Source organism: Seriola lalandi, unplaced genomic scaffold (genome assembly GCF_002814215.2).
Source record: "Seriola lalandi dorsalis isolate HSWRI2012SDOR001 ecotype SW California unplaced genomic scaffold, Sedor1 jcf7180002055006, whole genome shotgun sequence".
In the NCBI taxonomy this organism is placed as follows: Eukaryota; Metazoa; Chordata; class Actinopteri; order Carangiformes; family Carangidae; genus Seriola; species Seriola lalandi.
Genome location: NW_019525549.1, coordinates 353890 through 370895, shown reverse-complemented (window position 1 = coordinate 370895; position 17006 = coordinate 353890). Strand labels below are relative to the sequence as shown.

The 17006-nt window shown below is 40.9% G+C and overlaps 1 protein-coding gene across 1 annotated transcript in view; it reads left to right on the top strand.

The window, feature by feature from the left end:
- The window catches only part of tenm3 (teneurin transmembrane protein 3), a 206170-nt gene that overhangs the window by 97330 nt on the left and 91834 nt on the right, over nt 1-17006 (top strand). Inside the window, exons 10-13 of the mRNA XM_087171480.1 lie at nt 4550-4651; nt 6777-6971; nt 9747-9947; nt 15004-15189. Coding sequence (XP_087027606.1) covers nt 4550-4651; nt 6777-6971; nt 9747-9947; nt 15004-15189 — 684 coding nt within the window. The remainder of the gene's footprint in view (nt 1-4549; nt 4652-6776; nt 6972-9746; nt 9948-15003; nt 15190-17006) is intronic.

Genomic DNA, 17006 nt, shown 5'->3' with positions numbered 1-17006 from the left:
GGCAGCGCCACTTCTTAAACCTTTTTGCAAGTTTAACGGGTATAAGTGAGTTTTTCAAAAGCGACTAAGCTGAAAAAGACTATTGACTCCTTATACACTGCCAGACAAGTTTGCCTTTCTGTTAGGAGCGATGTCACATGACCGCAGAGCTCACACACAGATGCAGGAGACACAGCGAGCAGTAGCCGCTGAGCCTCCATGTGAGACGCTTCGATGGGTGATTTGGTGTTTTATGAAAAGGGCTGCAGCTCACTGTCACAGTGTGGCCGCTGTGTTTCTGGTTTAACAGCACCGTGCTGAACAGGTGACAGGTGTGTCTACAGTGTCTGTTGACTTTACGGCAGGGTAAAAAAAAAACCATTGGTATTCCCTTGTTTACAGAGTGGGCATGCAGCAGGCAAACCCAGTATTGCTGCTGGTCCCTTATGACATAAATGAGTTCAGTTTTTATTTTATTACTTTTTGAACATTTTCAGCACATTTTAACAATATCATAATGATACTGGTAACCGTGATCATTTTGGTGACTATTATCGTTGCACTAAATTTCTATACCATTTCTAGTCTAGTATTTAAGTGCACTTCTACAGTAAGCACAATGCATACAACATTGTCTACTATATATGACTTCACCAGTTAAACCTGTCAGACACAGGAATTAAAATAAAAGCTACATATTTTATAATATCAGTTATTATATCTGTAATTATCAACATCTGAGAGGTTTTGTTTTTTAACCTTACCTTCGCACCAAATGACTTGACAGAAATCCTTGTTTCAGACTAAGCTGTAAAACTACTGCTTGTCATAATGTCTGCAAATACAGCCGATGCTTACGACCAGTATGTAGCCTACATTTAGTGGCATAGTACTAGTACTTGTACTTGTGCTTGTTTTACTATACTAGACGTTTACTGTTTACTAGGGTAGACACCTGTCTTCAAGTTAGAAGGATTGGCAAAGGCAGTAACCAAAAACAGTGCTTTCTCTGACTGAAAGAATTGTGTCATCGGTTTTTCGCTCGAGTATGCCGTGAAATCTGAACAGATCTTTTTGAAGCCAGTAACTTAAAGAAAACAAGCATACGCAGATGCAGGGGGAAGGATAGAAATGAATTAAATGCCGAAAGAAGTGCTCGAATAACTAATAACTTGATGGTCTGCTATAGACCTCTCATGACAATATTCATGACTCGGAATACTTAAATGGAAAAAGCTTTTGATTTTCCTGATCTCTGAATGAATATAAACAATGGAGGAATGGATAGACCATAGGACATCTAGACCCCCTCAAAATTAGGGAGTCACCACCCATTCACTGGTTTGGTTGATACACATACATGGATTCCTAATGGTGGAGATTTAACAGTGTAATCACTTCACCTGCAATCACTGGTCTAATTAACATATCCCCTTCTGTACTGTATCAACCAATTAAACATACTTACAAAAATCACTTATATTTTTCATAAATCAACCAGGACAGCAGGTTTGACTAAGAACAGCTTTACATCCAAACAGTCTAAAAAAGGGACGAGTGGTACGACAAGGACCGCAGTCCAACCTAAAACACCTTCAGCCACAAAAAACAGACCTGAGACAGAATTATGTTGCAACACTTAGAGAATAAAAACAGATAATAAGAACTTGGCAGCATCAGGACAGAGCTGATGAAACACAGCAGCCCTAAACTGAGACAGGCCCTGCTTCAGTTATTCAATCTAATTCTTCAGTCAGCTTTCTTTCCCTTTTTTCCCCAAAATATGAGAGTGGAGATAAATTAGACCCTAACAATTACCAAGGCATCTGGGTGAGCAATAATCTGGGGAAGGTTTTGTGCAGCATTGTCAATGCCCAGACACTGGACACTGGAGCACAAGGTCTTGCGTGAAAAGCAAACTGGCTATTTTACCCAATCACCGCAAAGACAAGGGAAACATGTTTGCACGTTTTATTTATTTAAAAAAAAAAATTGATTCTATTTGGCAAGAGGGATTATATCAGCACTACTTTCCACCCACTAATCAGAGTAAACCAAATGATTAAATTAACAAAAGATGCAAATCTGTAACATTGGATGACTCTAAAACTCAAATCAAACTTAACTGCTATCTGACCCATAACCATGAATATAAACTGGCAGAGTATCTCTTTACTGTCAAAGATACAAAAAGCTGAGACAGATCGAGACCAAATACAGACTCAGAGTCAAACCACAGAGAAAGGAACAACACAAGAAGTCCTGGCTGCCAACACAGGAATGACAGGTGAGGTAGAGACAGAGATACACTTCCTCTTAACACACACACAAACATATGCAAATAACAAATACTAATATACTGTAAATATATAATTAATGTATGTAAAAATATGTTGGTTACATTTTGCTTTTCTAAAACTTTCATGCCAATAAATCACCTTTGAATTCGAAGGAGGAAGGCAGCGAAGTAATTTGATGTTAGAATGTGATGATTGGACTCATTGGTTGTAACTACGGCAACTGTTCTCGAGGACTGGCCTCTCAGTGCTGTATATACTGTATGTATGAGTGCTTCATTTCTAAATAAACTGTTATATATCCAGCCCAACCAATTACTTGCACCCTTGAACCACCTCGCTCTCTCTCTCCCCTCTCTCTTTCTTTCTCTCTCTCTCTCTCGCTCTCTCTTTCTCTCTCTCTCTCTTTCTCTCTCTCTCCACAAATCCAAATAAGCTTTATTGGCAAGACAGATCAGGAACCTATATTGCCAAAGCAGTACAGGAAATCATTAACACTGACAGATGATTAGCAATAAATATACAATAGTATGTAAATACCATATCAAATCCAATGTGATGCATAGCATTGAATGAAAATCACGTTCAATTCACAGGACATAAATGTTGCCCATAATATATGGAGGGAATGAGTGGAGTAGCAGCTATAATACTTTTACATATGTATTCAGAAACATTTACTACATAGCTGGGTTCTCTGCATGTACAGTCCATATATTTTGCACAATGGACTGCAAAACTCCCCACATGGACAAGACAGTGTCAGAGATCGGGGAGATAGATAAACTCAGGATATACAGGATATAGGATGTTCAAAGAAAACCTCTCTCAGATCCATAGATTTCTCACAATGAGATTCTGTTTCAACTTCTCTTTTATGGCAAAGTGAACAGAGCCTTGGCTGTTTCTATGGCCAGGCTGGGTTCACTTAGTCTTTACATTGTCAACATTTTCTTCGGTTTTCTATTAGTTGGGGCTTGTCAAGTGCTCTGCCACCATGTGCTCTCTGTTTAGGGTTAAATCAAATTCTAATCTACTTTGTGATTTGTTGGTTTTGTTCCAATATTTGATATCATTTCATTTTTGTTTTGAGGTGTTTGGTTGGGCCACATTGTTTGGTGTCTGTCCTAAAGCTCTGGAGTGAGTGGGCAGAGCTTCAGTACTAGCTGGCAGAGGGTTACTCTTGTCTTTGTTCAGCTCTTGGCACTGAATGGCCCTGTACTAGTAGGAGTAGGGGTCACTAGATTGGAGGTGTTTTTAAAATTTGATGTTTGGCTTTTGAATTTGAATTATTAAAGGGTATCTCTCTCTGAGTGAGTGAGTGGAGCGTGTTTCTGTCTGTCTTGCTGTTCTGTGCTCATTTCTTTTTTTCTTTCATATAGATCTTGACATTTGTGTTTGACTGTTGTTTAGGTGTAGCTAGTTGTAGGTACAGTACGGCAATGTGGACAATGTGGAGGGTAGTAAATACATTTCAGCGGAGGGGGCCCAGCCAAGCGGTTGGAGAGGTGGTGGTTGCGCCTGCATGAAGTCTGTCTATTGGTGACATGGAGCAGCTATCTTCCTGGACAGTAGACCAATGGCCAAAGTTAGTCATTCAAGACACTTTTACTCTTTTACACTTGTCTTGCTGGTTAGTCCAGCCAGGAAGATAAATGTCTCTAATGCTCCCCCATCTATTAAAGTGAAGGCTACGGAATGGACAGCTCATCTCCCCCGTAGAAATGGTTTCATGGGCCACAGATCCCTCCTGCTCAAACTGGCTGTGTGTCACCGTGGGAGAGTTTTCATGGTTCTTAAAGATAACATGGATGATAATCTTAGTCTGCCTTTCAAATTTAAAAAAGACGGCTGCAACTACATGGTCTTTGCCTCGTCCGAGACCATGAAGTGTTCTGGTTATGGTGTGGAGAGACATTTAATTCGCTCCTGCCCGGGAAGCTGCGTCCGGAAGTGCTGCTGCTGCTGCTACGAGGGAGGGGGTGTCCGAGCCGCCAGGGATGATATTAAAAGAGCTGCTTTCTTTAAGATGATGGAGCTGAAGAAAATAGATGTAATGGTGAAACACACAGTAATATAGATAATGAAATTGATTAGAAGAAGGGATGTAATGGGGACGTTTGTGGAGATTGTGGTTCCCAGGAGATTCTTGCCTTCTCCTTGTGAAGTAGGTACCTATGTAAATGTAAAGTCTACACAGTGGCAAATAAATGCTGGTTTGAAAAATAAAAATCTCTCTCGCTCTGTCTTCTCTCTCTCTCTCTCTTAATCAGAGTCGATTATGGAGTGTCCTCAGAATTGTCATGGAAACGGAGATTGTCTCTCAGGAATATGTCACTGTTTCCCAGGATTTCTGGGGCCTGACTGCTCTCGAGGTAAGAACACACACACACACACACACACATTCCCACCCATAGAGAGGCAGTAATTGTTGGGAGCTTGTTATCCCAGCAGTGAGTGTGACCTGCTCATTCTGAAGGTGTCACTGTTCTGTTCTGTGGTTTCTCTCCCTCTCCACTCTCTTTATCAAAGGAATACATTGACCTGTGTTCAAACTTTACAATGGTTGACAGTCTAGACTCCGACACAAAAAGTAACAAAGACAATTTTAATTTGAAGAGAAACTGATGTCTTGAAATTTGGTGGACATTAAAAAGAGAGCAGTTGTCTTCCAACGGCTTCATCACTCAGACCTGCAGGTTGAGATTTGGCTTAATAATAATAACACCATACTATTTTTTTGTAATTTTTTGAATCCGTTCATCCTAAAATGCATGGAGTATTGCAGTATTGACAAGCTGTATTCCATTACACCCATCACACCGAAGGCACACGACAATGGCAGGACAATATCTGAGTTATTAAAGAACAATATTGGTCCCATGTAGAAGCTGAACCTAAATCCAGACTGTGACAGTGTTGAGTGATCACATGCTGAATAGACTAGTGCTGTCTGTTGTGAAACCAGGTGATGAGTCAGAGTGGGGCCTCCTCTCCTCGTCTTATTCCACAGGACTTGATGTTGCAGAATTGGAGTGTGATTAATACTAGTATGTGAAATGGTCGGATCACATTAACCCCTGTTGCCCCTGTATTAACCATTTTCTGTAACTTTGTGACAATAAAAGACGCAACGTTTTTCACGCACCTCACACTGTGATTGGCTAGCTGTGCGGAGGTGAGAGGAGCCAGTTTTCATTTGTTGCACGACCATTTGTGGCAATTCCAGTGTGAACAACTGAGTGCAACAGTATGAATGTCTCCCGTCTGAAAATATGTGGCGTTACGCTCGTCTTTGAACTACATCACATCTCCTCCCTCTCTCTGACAGCTGGCTTTTCACTCCGCCTTGCCATGTGGCAATTCAGAATGACTATGAACACATTTGATTTCCAGTGTGGTCAGACAGCACGTCTTAAGAACTAGTTCTGAGAGACCATAAATCGGCCCTATGGTCCCTAAGGACTTCTACATAAGAACTAAGGGAATAGCCACAGGACAATTGAAAATTTTATGTTTCGGAGACAAATGAATACATCCGGGGCATAATGGAATCATTTGTCATTCATGTACATGGACTGTCATTTGTTAAATTTATCATGTACCCCAAATAAAATTATGCTCTTTTGTGCCCCAGCGACAGCAGCAGCAGTAGTGACCAAAGGCATTATGTTTTTGGGTTCGTCCGTCCGTCCTGTCCCATTCTCCTGAACTCGATATCACAGGAATGCCTATAGGAAATTTCTTCATATTATTATATTATATATTATTTAACATTCTTTTGGTTTCAAGGACGAACTAATTTAATTTTTTTGGTCAAAGGTCAAGGTCACCATGACCTCCCGTCCCAACCTCCCTTTCTTGTGAACACAATATATGAGGAACGTCTGGAGGGTTTCTCATTATATCTGGCCCAAACTGGTTAGAATTCGGTGGTCAAAGGTCAAGGTCACTGTGACCTCACAAAACACGTTTTTTGCCATAGTTTAAGAATTCATGCACTAATTATGTCATTTTTTTAAGTGTTTATCCATAAGAAAATATATTTGTAGTTTAAAGAACCTAAATTTCAGTTTAACGCTCAGCGAAACCAAATCCTGCAAGGCTGAATGGTGGGTCCAGGTGGGCGGAGTTGTGGCATGGCTGAGAGCAGTGACTCCTTTGTTGTGACATCACAAAGTAACAGAAGTCCTGACCTGATCTATAATCAAACAGCACATGGACATCTGCCTTTATACTGTCTGGGATTAAACTCCCTTTTCAATATAAGCAGTATATTATATGGACATGGATGTAAACTGCAACTTGTTTGGTGAAGGCAAACAACTGCCAGGTGGAAATTCTAGTTTGGAAATTGTTGTTTGCATGGTGCAGACACTGTAGACTTGCTAACTAACTGAATAATAGAGCTTAAGGGGAACTTTGGGGTTCAAGTCTCTGTCTCAGTCCATGTAACCAGTATGTCTGACTGATCCATCTTCCTCCATGTGTCTGGTACAGCTGCCTGTCCAGTGCTGTGCAGTGGTAACGGCCAGTACTCCCGCGGACGCTGCCAGTGCTACAGCGGATGGAAAGGCACTGAGTGCGACGTGCCAGCCAACCAGTGCATCGACATCCACTGTGGGGGGCACGGCATCTGCATTATTGGTGCCTGCATCTGCAATACTGGTTATAAAGGCGATAACTGTGAGGAAGGTAAGAACAATTTCCTCCGAGCAAAGACACAAACAGGTACATGTAGTGAATGACTTTGTTGTTGGCAGCAGTTAGGTCCCTCGCTCTGCATATGACTCTGCTGTGCATCATTTCATGTCATTGAGAAGCTGTAATTTGGTGAAGATGTCAGCACATGATTAAATGTCAACATAAATAATTCATTTAGCATACATTTATGGCTATGCATGACATTTACTTTTAAAACAGAAACATCCACGCGACTTGTTATAATTGGATAATAATTCACAATAACTTCCAAAGTTTCCATCTTTTTAACTCATATTATTGCTCTTGGTGACGTGACAGGACAGTTAGTAAATGTCATATAGTGTTGGTGTGAGTAATTTAACTAACTGTTATCATTATGTGAATGGGAGTATTCTGGAAGTTGTGAGGTCTATGTTATCATGCCACCCCCTGTATTTATTGTAAAGAACACAATGAGCTTGATTGTTCCTTGGTTAGCTTCAGTACACATTACTGAGCAGCTAATCTTTGTCCCTGCTTTTGTGGTAGCTGCTTTCATCCCTCAGGTGAGACTGCTGACAGGTAGTTTGTTCAGATAGTGTTGTCGCTGCATGGTAATTTAATTTACTCTAATCTCTCTGTCACACAGACAAACACACATACACGGTTACTGTCCAACTGCTGACAGACAGTTGGCTAAGTCAACCTACGGGCTACGCACCACACTAATTTAATCTGAATTGATCAATGCTAATCTACTATTGGCTGGTTGGACTCACACACACACGCACGCACACACACACACACACACTTAATCAGACATACTACAACATCCAGAGGTTGACGCTAATCTCTATAGGGATGTACACATTCATATCAGGAAAGTGTATGCAGGTGTAGACACAAAGGTGCACACATGCCATCTATACATACACACTCATTCAGATATGCAAATCCATATAATAGGGGACAGTAACCAGATTAGTTTCAGATTAGTTCAATACGCGGCCACACTAATCCTCTCTGAGTGAGTGTGTGAGGGAGACAGAAGGAGAGAGCGAGAGAGCATTTGCATTTGTGTGTGTGTGTGTGTGTGTGTGTGTGTGTGTGTGTGTGTGTGTGTGTGTGTGTGTGTGTTAATCCCATTTACAGATGCTGAATCTGCAAATTATGTCAATGATGCCATGTAGAATTTCCACTAGAAATATCAAAGAAATATAATGTGCAAGGAATCAATAAGGAATAAATAGTCATAGCCATAAATGTGTCAGCATTACTGAGAGGCAAAAAAAACAGAAAAAACAAAAAGCATTATGTTGTTGAAAGTACAATCTGCACTGGTTTGGTGGTCCGCCATCTGAGTTGCTAAGTGTTTACTTCAGCTCTGTAGTTTCAAACACTGAGAGTTTCACTGAATTACATCAAGTCATGTACCGCCAGATAAAAGTCACTGAAAGTTTGAAAGCTCTTTGTTCATTCATCGACTCTCCCTGTCTCTTGATCGCCCACACATGCTCTCCCTCTCTCTCTGTCGGTTGGTCAGTTAAACATCGGTATTTTTCTTTTTATCTAACAATGCCATTTCATAAAAACCAGGCAGCGTCCCATCATGAAGAGGGTCAGCTGACGCAGGTTGCCACATTCAGATTGACCCTGATGTTGGTTTAAGGAGTATAAGCAAACCAAAAGATCAGCTTACAGCAGCTGAGAGAGAATGCTGAGAATTGGGGAGATTCTCAGTGGCGGTACAAGCAGTCTGTTTGTGTTATTTATATAATATTGAAAGTTTTGCTTTGGTGTTTTTATGTTCTCCTCTCTGGTTCTTGGAGGTATGCCTAAAGGTTTTTGTGAAAGTGATTTTTACCTCTTGGAGATCTGAATGGCTGCTCCTTAAAACATATTTCTAACGGCTGGCTTCAGAGAATCTGTCCTACTGTGTTCATTCAGTTTACAACATGCAAAGATGACTTTTACCCTTTGACTAAAGAAGGACAGGGGTGAAAAATACTGGATGGTATATTTCAAATCTCAGAAAGCAGATACAGTTTAATTCTCCTTTTTTTTCTAGTTTATCATATTTTTCTTTTTTTTTTTTACAGAACTGGCACTAGAACTGTCGCTGAGTCAATTCAGTCAGCAGTTCTAACCAATGTACAGTATCTATTAATTGTACTGTATATACAAACTTTACATCTTATCTACAAAAGTCTTCTCATCACCTTAAATAAAAAATGTAATGAGTCAACTCACAAAGTGCAAATGGACTCAGGTCTTCCTGAAAGATGCATCGACTCATCAGCTTTTAGGGGGCAGCCCAAACTTGTGACTGAACCCCTGTGTAATAATGAACTTTATGTGTTTCCAATTAACGACCTCCTCCTCGTCTTCCTGTTCTTGTGTTTATCTGATGCTAATATTTTCACTTAGGTTTTATCTTGCCTACAAACAGCCCTTTCCTTTGGAACTACATTTTTTCAACCATTGAACTACTGCAATCCTATATACAAGCACACCCTACGCCTAGCACTGTCTGACTCAAGCAGCTGATCTGCAGAGTAATACAGTGCACACCGTAGTAATGTAATATCGGTAGTAATATGGTAGTTCAACAGTTCACAAGCTGTAGTTCCAAAGGAGGGTTAGATAGAGCTTGTTCCGCTGCACTGAAGTGGCCAAAAATCAGTCAATGCAGCTTAAAATATATAAATATACAGTATATATATAATATAATACTATATGTTCTATTTGGTATGTTTTAACTCCATCTCTTCATCTCTTTGTCTCCAGTGGACTGCATAGACCCCAGCTGTACAGCCCATGGGGTGTGTATTCATGGTGAGTGTCACTGTCAGCCAGGCTGGGGCGGAGCCAGCTGTGAGATTGCCAAGGCTATGTGTCCGGACCAGTGTTCTGGTCATGGAACCTACATCGCAGAGACCAGCACTTGTACCTGCGACCAGAACTGGACTGGGCCTGACTGTTCTTTAGGTGCGTGTCATGTTTAATATCACATTATCTTTAGAGTCTCTAGAGTTATTAAAGTGCTTTACAGAATCATTAAGAGAGGATAAAGAAGAGCAAGATCAGCATAAAATGAAAATGAAAAAGCAATTACAGAGCAGAACAGTTATGATAACAGTGTTAAGAGTTGTGAGTCTCTGGGAACAGGTGTAAATGATGAGATACATAGCTTGTAAAACAACTAATAAGACATAAAGTGAATAAGTACAAAACCTGAACTTCTCAGGAGTGATTTAAAGGTGCTATACGCAAGTTCTCTCTGCTGTCAAGCGTGGTTTCTTGCGGGGAGCGGGTGGTGATGGTCGCTTGCTAAGAGATTCAGCCATTGTTGCGTTTACAAGACATGAGGTTAGACCGCGCCCTGTGATAAGCGCTACTGAGGGCAGACTGGACACCACAGTGACTCAGTATCACAAAGTAGCATTACAAGACAGGGTGGGCCGAGGCTAGCTGGTTGGCATGCTAACGTCAGTAGAAAAATGAAGTGATTACAACAGAAGCTGAACTCGCAACCTTTCTGCTAGACTTGTAAACAGATGTTGATGCTGACATTTGCTATGTTGCGATAGCAAAAACTTAAGCGCTTCAGCCCCTCCACTACAGATCGGTGCTCTCAGAGTAGGACAGGATGCAAATAGTTTGATAGGTCTCTTCAGAACGACTGAACCCAAATGAAATACTGGAGCACATGATTCACTTTAGCAGTTTAATGACTCTTTTGCACCTGATCATTAAACTGCTGAGGTGAATCGTGTGCTCCAGTATTTCATGGGAGTTCAGTCGTTCTGAAGTGGCCGAACTACTTAAATATAGCACCTCTGAAATGATGACAGTGCTTTAGCTAGGCCTATATTCACAGGTAAATGTATCTTCTACAACTTGGCTACCTTGGGGGTAAAAAAGATGTTCACCTTTACAAGTAAGTTAGGAGTTTGAAACAGCCAGGAGAACCTTACCTGAGGATCCCACACTTCAGCTTGTGAGGAGGTGCAAGCTCAGTGACATAAATCACATTAAGATTTCAGTAAGATCAGTAACATCAATTCTTAAACTAACCCACGGCCAATGAAGAGAAGCTAAGATAGAAGGACTGTGGTTTCAGAATGACTTGCAGCGTGTCAGATACCCTGCAGCTGTGGTTTGTAGTTCCTGAAACAGGAGATCTATCTCTTGACAGTGGGAGGGGTCAGAGTACAGCAGAAAGTACCATACTATAAAATAAATGGTGAATATACCATTTACCATTTATTACTATGAACTATTACTCATGACTCAATCATAAAAAGGAACGTTGTATTTTATCAGTGCTCGGCTGTGGTACCTTTTGGCTAAATGAAAACATCTGTTAAAGGTTCATGGTCATGTTTTTCATTTGTTTTGAAGATTAAATTGATGATTACGATTATATTTGGAAAACTCATTTGGTTAAGGTCAGTCTTTCCCTAACCTTAACCAAAGTCTTTTGTTTGCCTGCACCTAACATGTGGGCACAAACCCCAGTCTCATTGTCTAAGTACTGTGATTTGCAAACCCAGCAATTAACCCTAGATGTCAGATTAGGAATGGTACACTTCCTAAATTGGTAAAAACATTACCACAGAGCATCAGCCTCGCCGGCAATTACATTTCCTCCAAAATGTATTTGGCAAAGCAAAGGGCATAGCATCATTTTCAAGTCCTGCAGAACTAAATGACAAAGTAGGTTGCTGGTCATTGCCTTTCCAAATGACCTACGTTACAGTTTTTCTGATCTGATTCTCCAGTTGGTAGCACAACATCGTTTGACAGTGCTTTTCAATATGTACATGTCAGCTACAAAATTCATATGGTTGTTTTCTGATGAAAACTACTTCTTTTGGGTCAGGGAATGATCGAGGTAATGGTTAAAGGAAACCAAAATTGACTTGTCAGCAGGAAATGGGAAACAAACAGTGGGCTCAGTTATTACAGTCATATGCTTTGTTGACCCATTCATCTACCCCGACCTCCTCTCACGAGGGCTGCGCGGCGCTCTAACAACTATTTTCTGTTGCTGAAAAGAGGGAGGGAGATGAAAAGAAGGAGAGGGAGACCTGAAGCGACTGCACTGATACGGATCAGTAACAGATGGCTTGACATAAAAACAAAGACAGGAGGAAAGGAGCGTGTGTGTGGACACCCTTGTTTCACTATAGTTGTGGGGACCAAACTGCTGGACCTCACAAGCTTAAATGGCTGTTTGGGGGTTAGGTTGGTTGTAGCATTAGAATTATGCCAGGAACACACTGCCTGCGTTGCGTGTGTTCACACCCTCTGTGTCTCTGCTGCGTCGCTGCTGCTGCATCTCTTTCTCTCTCTGCATATTGTGCAGGAATGTTGGATTTCGTTTTATTATAAATTAATTTCAGATTTATTTTTGACAGAAAACCTCACTCAAATGTCAGTGTCTCCACATGCGGCTGCTAAAATTGTTAAAAAAATATATTTATATTTTGAGACCAAATCTCTAGATCATTTCACGCAGCCACGAGGCGAGAGACGCCAGGCGTGTGTACGCTCTAATGTGATTACATGTGCGCCAAAATGAAAACGTTCCACAGCCGTGACACATTCCAGTGTGTCCCTGGCTTGTTGGGGTTGGGGTCAGGGTCAGGCGTTCAGTTGTGATGGCTAAAGCATTATCTCAATGAACTGTCCCTACAAATAAATTAAGAAAAGCATGTGTGTTGTAATATTTGTGTTGCGTTGGGCTGTTACTCTGAGTGTCGTCTGGTCAAAACCATCAAACATACATCCAATTAAGCAGCTGTCTCTTTGTAAAACACATGCACACACAGATACACAAATTAAATAAATGACATGCACACGCTGATACGTACACCTTTGTTTTCAGGCTTGTTCTGGACTTTTTTGGATCTGTCAAAACACTCAACAACACACATAAGAGCACACACACATTGACATACACTCTTATACACAGTTACTGTAAGCAAGTGTGGCTTTCTCTCCTTATCTTTCTCACACATGCACACTTGTAAATGACTTGATTAAGTTATTCACACACACACACACACTGACTTGTAAATCTCATACGTCAAACGTTTTTGTAAGCACTCTTTACAGACGCAACACAGCAAACAGACAGCTGTGTGGTATCAGAGAGTTTAGTCAAGGTCACCTACAAAGACGGAGATACAGGTGAACGGACTTGAGGGAAAAGCTTTGGCTTTTAATTGATTTTTCACTTGTTTTTCATCAAGTTGCTCGGACAGGTCATTAGGGTTTACAGGAGAATCAGTACTTTCTGAGCCAGGACTGCTCTCCTGTGCTGCCTCTAGTCAGCTCGTATTGATAAATATTAATTAGCAAGTGTTGAATTGAAAATTGCAAGTCAGCACTGTCTGAGAATGGACATCATCCTTTGTGCAGTCATCCGCTCCCTCGGTCTCAAGGGGCTTATCACCTCATGGACATGGCAGCAACACTAGGGGACGATGCCCCTCATAACACCATTGGGAACCGGTGAGCTGCTGAATTCAAACGTAGCAGAGAAAGACTGGAAGATGACCCTGTTCTGGAAAGCCAGTGACTCGCAATTTTCAATTACCCAAAACAGAAACACCACAAAAGTTATTACCTTCAAACTTTCTGTGTAATTACTCAAAGAGCTGAACTGCAGGTACATGTAATGAGAGCTGTATAACTCATCTCCTTTTACCTTAGGCCATGAACTGATCACTCACCCACCATACATGACACCAACTTTGTACGAATACAGTAGTAATTAAAGCTGCAAGCATTATGCGGGCACTCGCTGGGTTGCGACGTCATGGCCGCCAGTCACGTCTCTGTATTAGTGTAAACTAGACAATGAAAATTTCATGTAAATCAAAGGATGATTATAATTTAAGTGTTACTTTCTGTTTTCAGTAGGTGGCGCTATGGCTATGATCCTGTAGGAGGAGTAAATTAAAATGTAAAACATGGCATTTCCTGTTGCCACAAGTAGGCGCTATGATTATAACTGATTATTGGCATGTAGATGTGTTCAGGCCGGGACTCATATCAAACACGCAAATTTTGGGGCAGTTTGGACAGTTTGCTGGAGTTGTAACAACTTCCTCTTTCATGGTGAAACATCCATATTTGCCAGGCCGCCATGGGCAGGTCCTGCAACAAAAACTCAAAAGCGTTATAATTTAGCAACGCAAAGGTCTTAAGCTAAGACTGACCTAATATGATGTCGATCTGTTGCAGATTCAATTCAAAATGACTGACTTCCTGTTGGGTTTAGACTATGGATGCAAGAGGCTTTTTTGTACATCTTGGCATGTTTCATGTGTCTACCGATTTTCGTACATGTAGATGAAACCACGGGGTAGGAAGTGCCTCATAGAAATTTTCTATGGGGCATTATGGAGCCATTTTGCCACATCCATATGCAAGATGTATAAAATATGAAACTTTTCACCAGTGTGTGCAAAGTTTCATGGGTTATGTTTAGGCCGTCAAAAAGGCAATATATTTTGTGTGCGGAATAATAATGATAACGGAGCAATAAAACTCAGACAATAATGTCTGCATTATTGCATTATTGCCTACTACTGCGTTTTTTCTTTTGGAAATATCTACCTGTGTTTGAGGCGGAGCTTGTTCTGTCCTCCTTCTTGCAGATGTGAGAAGATAAACAAAGTTGCTACAGCAGTCCTGCTGTCATAGATATTTGTATTCTGTTTGACATCAACTGCTTGATGTGCTTTTTATAACTGAACAGTTTCTGTCTGCCTGCAGTTCTTCACCCACTCCTTCTTAGCATCAAAGGGAAACATATTTTAATATACAAATTTTTGTTGGCCCATTAGTGACACTGGTGAAGTTAATATGTCCACTGAGCACTTTGTGATGTGACAGTTTAGACTACATCATGATGCATATGTACAGTGTTGTTTGTGCTGTTTATAATGGAACTGAAGTGCCTTAAACAACATTTGCTAGAGTACAGAATTGATCTGAATGCATTATATTCATTTTTCTTCTCCAACAGAGGTGTGTCAAGTGGACTGCGGCAGCCACGGAGTCTGTTTTGGGGGTGTGTGTCGGTGCGAGGAGGGCTGGACAGGGACTCTATGTGACCAGAAGGCCTGCCACCCACTGTGCAGCAAGAATGGAGTGTGTAAGGAGGGGAAGTGTGAGTGTGACCAGGGATGGACGGGGGAGCACTGCAATATTGGTGAGTGGATCACATAAACACACACACACACACACACACACACACACACACAGCATGTCTAACTTACCTCAAGAAAGCCTCAGAAATGACAGGCGTGTCCAGTAGGACATGATAAAAGAGTTGCACAGCACTCAGCAGCCTTTGGTGGGTAGGCAAACTCTTCTTCACTGATGGGACTTGAAAGAACCCGTGACAGATATAACACAGTCTTTATTCTTTGTGGCTGCTGCCTGCGCAAGATTAGAGGAAAATGTCATTGCTAATTATATGGACGTCCATGTTTGTGTTGGTGATTGTTGTCATCCCATAAAGCTGGTGCTACAATAGTACCACTAGTGAAAATGAGATCCAGGTTGTAAAAAGCAGAATTGCCCTTTAGAATCAGTCAAGGTTGGCCTCTCTCTGGGAAATCCTATTAGCTACTCCATTTCTTAACTGCCGTTAGCCAAACCGGCTGTATTAGCTGTATCAGGCTAAAAGCCCCATCTTATCAGGTCATTTCTGTCCATTATCACTCCTAAAAGTTTGTTTTCTTAAAGCAAGTGAAAATGCTGCTGGTCCAATAAGAATATTCAGAACTTTTTCTAATGTAAATCAACTTGTTTGACGTCTGAGTGCTTGTATCTAAGCTGCTCCACTAGAATTGAGAAAAATGAACTTTAATTCCAGAAAAATACTTTCATTTAAACAAAATCAATTTTTTTCATTTCATTGTATTAATTTTTTTCAAAAATTCAAAAATATTAAATATGAATTGAATATTCACTCCCCCTTTTAGCTGTTTTGTTCTGGGGGCCATTCCCAGGGACATTTCCAGTTCACCATTCAATATAACATTTAGATATCAAATGCTGGTAGTAGTCCCGGTTTCATGTATTTTGATCATGGTAACAGTTGCACTATAATAAACTATTATGAAGGTCAACTGATAAAATGAATAGGGTTGTCCAACGTCCCGTGAAATAGGCCTACGGAATCATCCTGTAATTGGAAACTAAAAGACATGTTCTGTCTTGAATTGAAACTGTTTTTAACTGTTTGTAGCTGTTAGTTAACTGCCAGGTTATGAAATCCTAACCGATGAGTGGGCCAGCTAAACTTTCCCTCCACCTTGAGACCACAAAAAAAGAAAAATCTGATTGAATAACTAACTGTTTCGATAGTTTTAGCTTCATTTGTAAAGCTGCTATAGCTAGGAGCTAGCCCCCTTTGTTGGACACCAAAAACGAGGACTGTCCCCGGAAAATGGAGACGTCGATTGTTGGAGACGTAAATGCAGTGACCAGCTGGCTAACTGTCGCTAACTCTGTCGCTACCTGTGCACTGTGGGTTTTTTCCGAGACTTTTCACTGAAAACAGCTGCTGCTGAAAATGATGATGACACTTCTGAGAGCAGTGAGACTGAGGTTGTGGCTGTAAAACAAATAATGAGCTGAAAGACACAGAAACGCTGAGAGGAACTGTAGAATCAGGTCATTTTCTGTGGGTTATTGTAGTTTTTTGATAATAATGTTGATTTTATCAGCTTTAAGGATTCAGTTATAGAAATTACTTCATAAGAAGTAAAAAGAAATGACTACAAAAAGCTGAGCTCTTGCTCAGTGCTGATGGATGGAACTTTTGGCGTCTACAGTACTGACAACTGGATTGTGTTGTTAAGTTGAGAAACCTGTTCCTGTTGTGTTGTGATGGTTAAACAGTGACACAGATGAGAAGAGCTCACCTCCAAACCCTTCACTTAAAAAGCTATTTGTTGTCAAACAGACAGACAGCTGCGGGATCACTGGGAGAGAGTTGTTGTCACTTAGACACACACG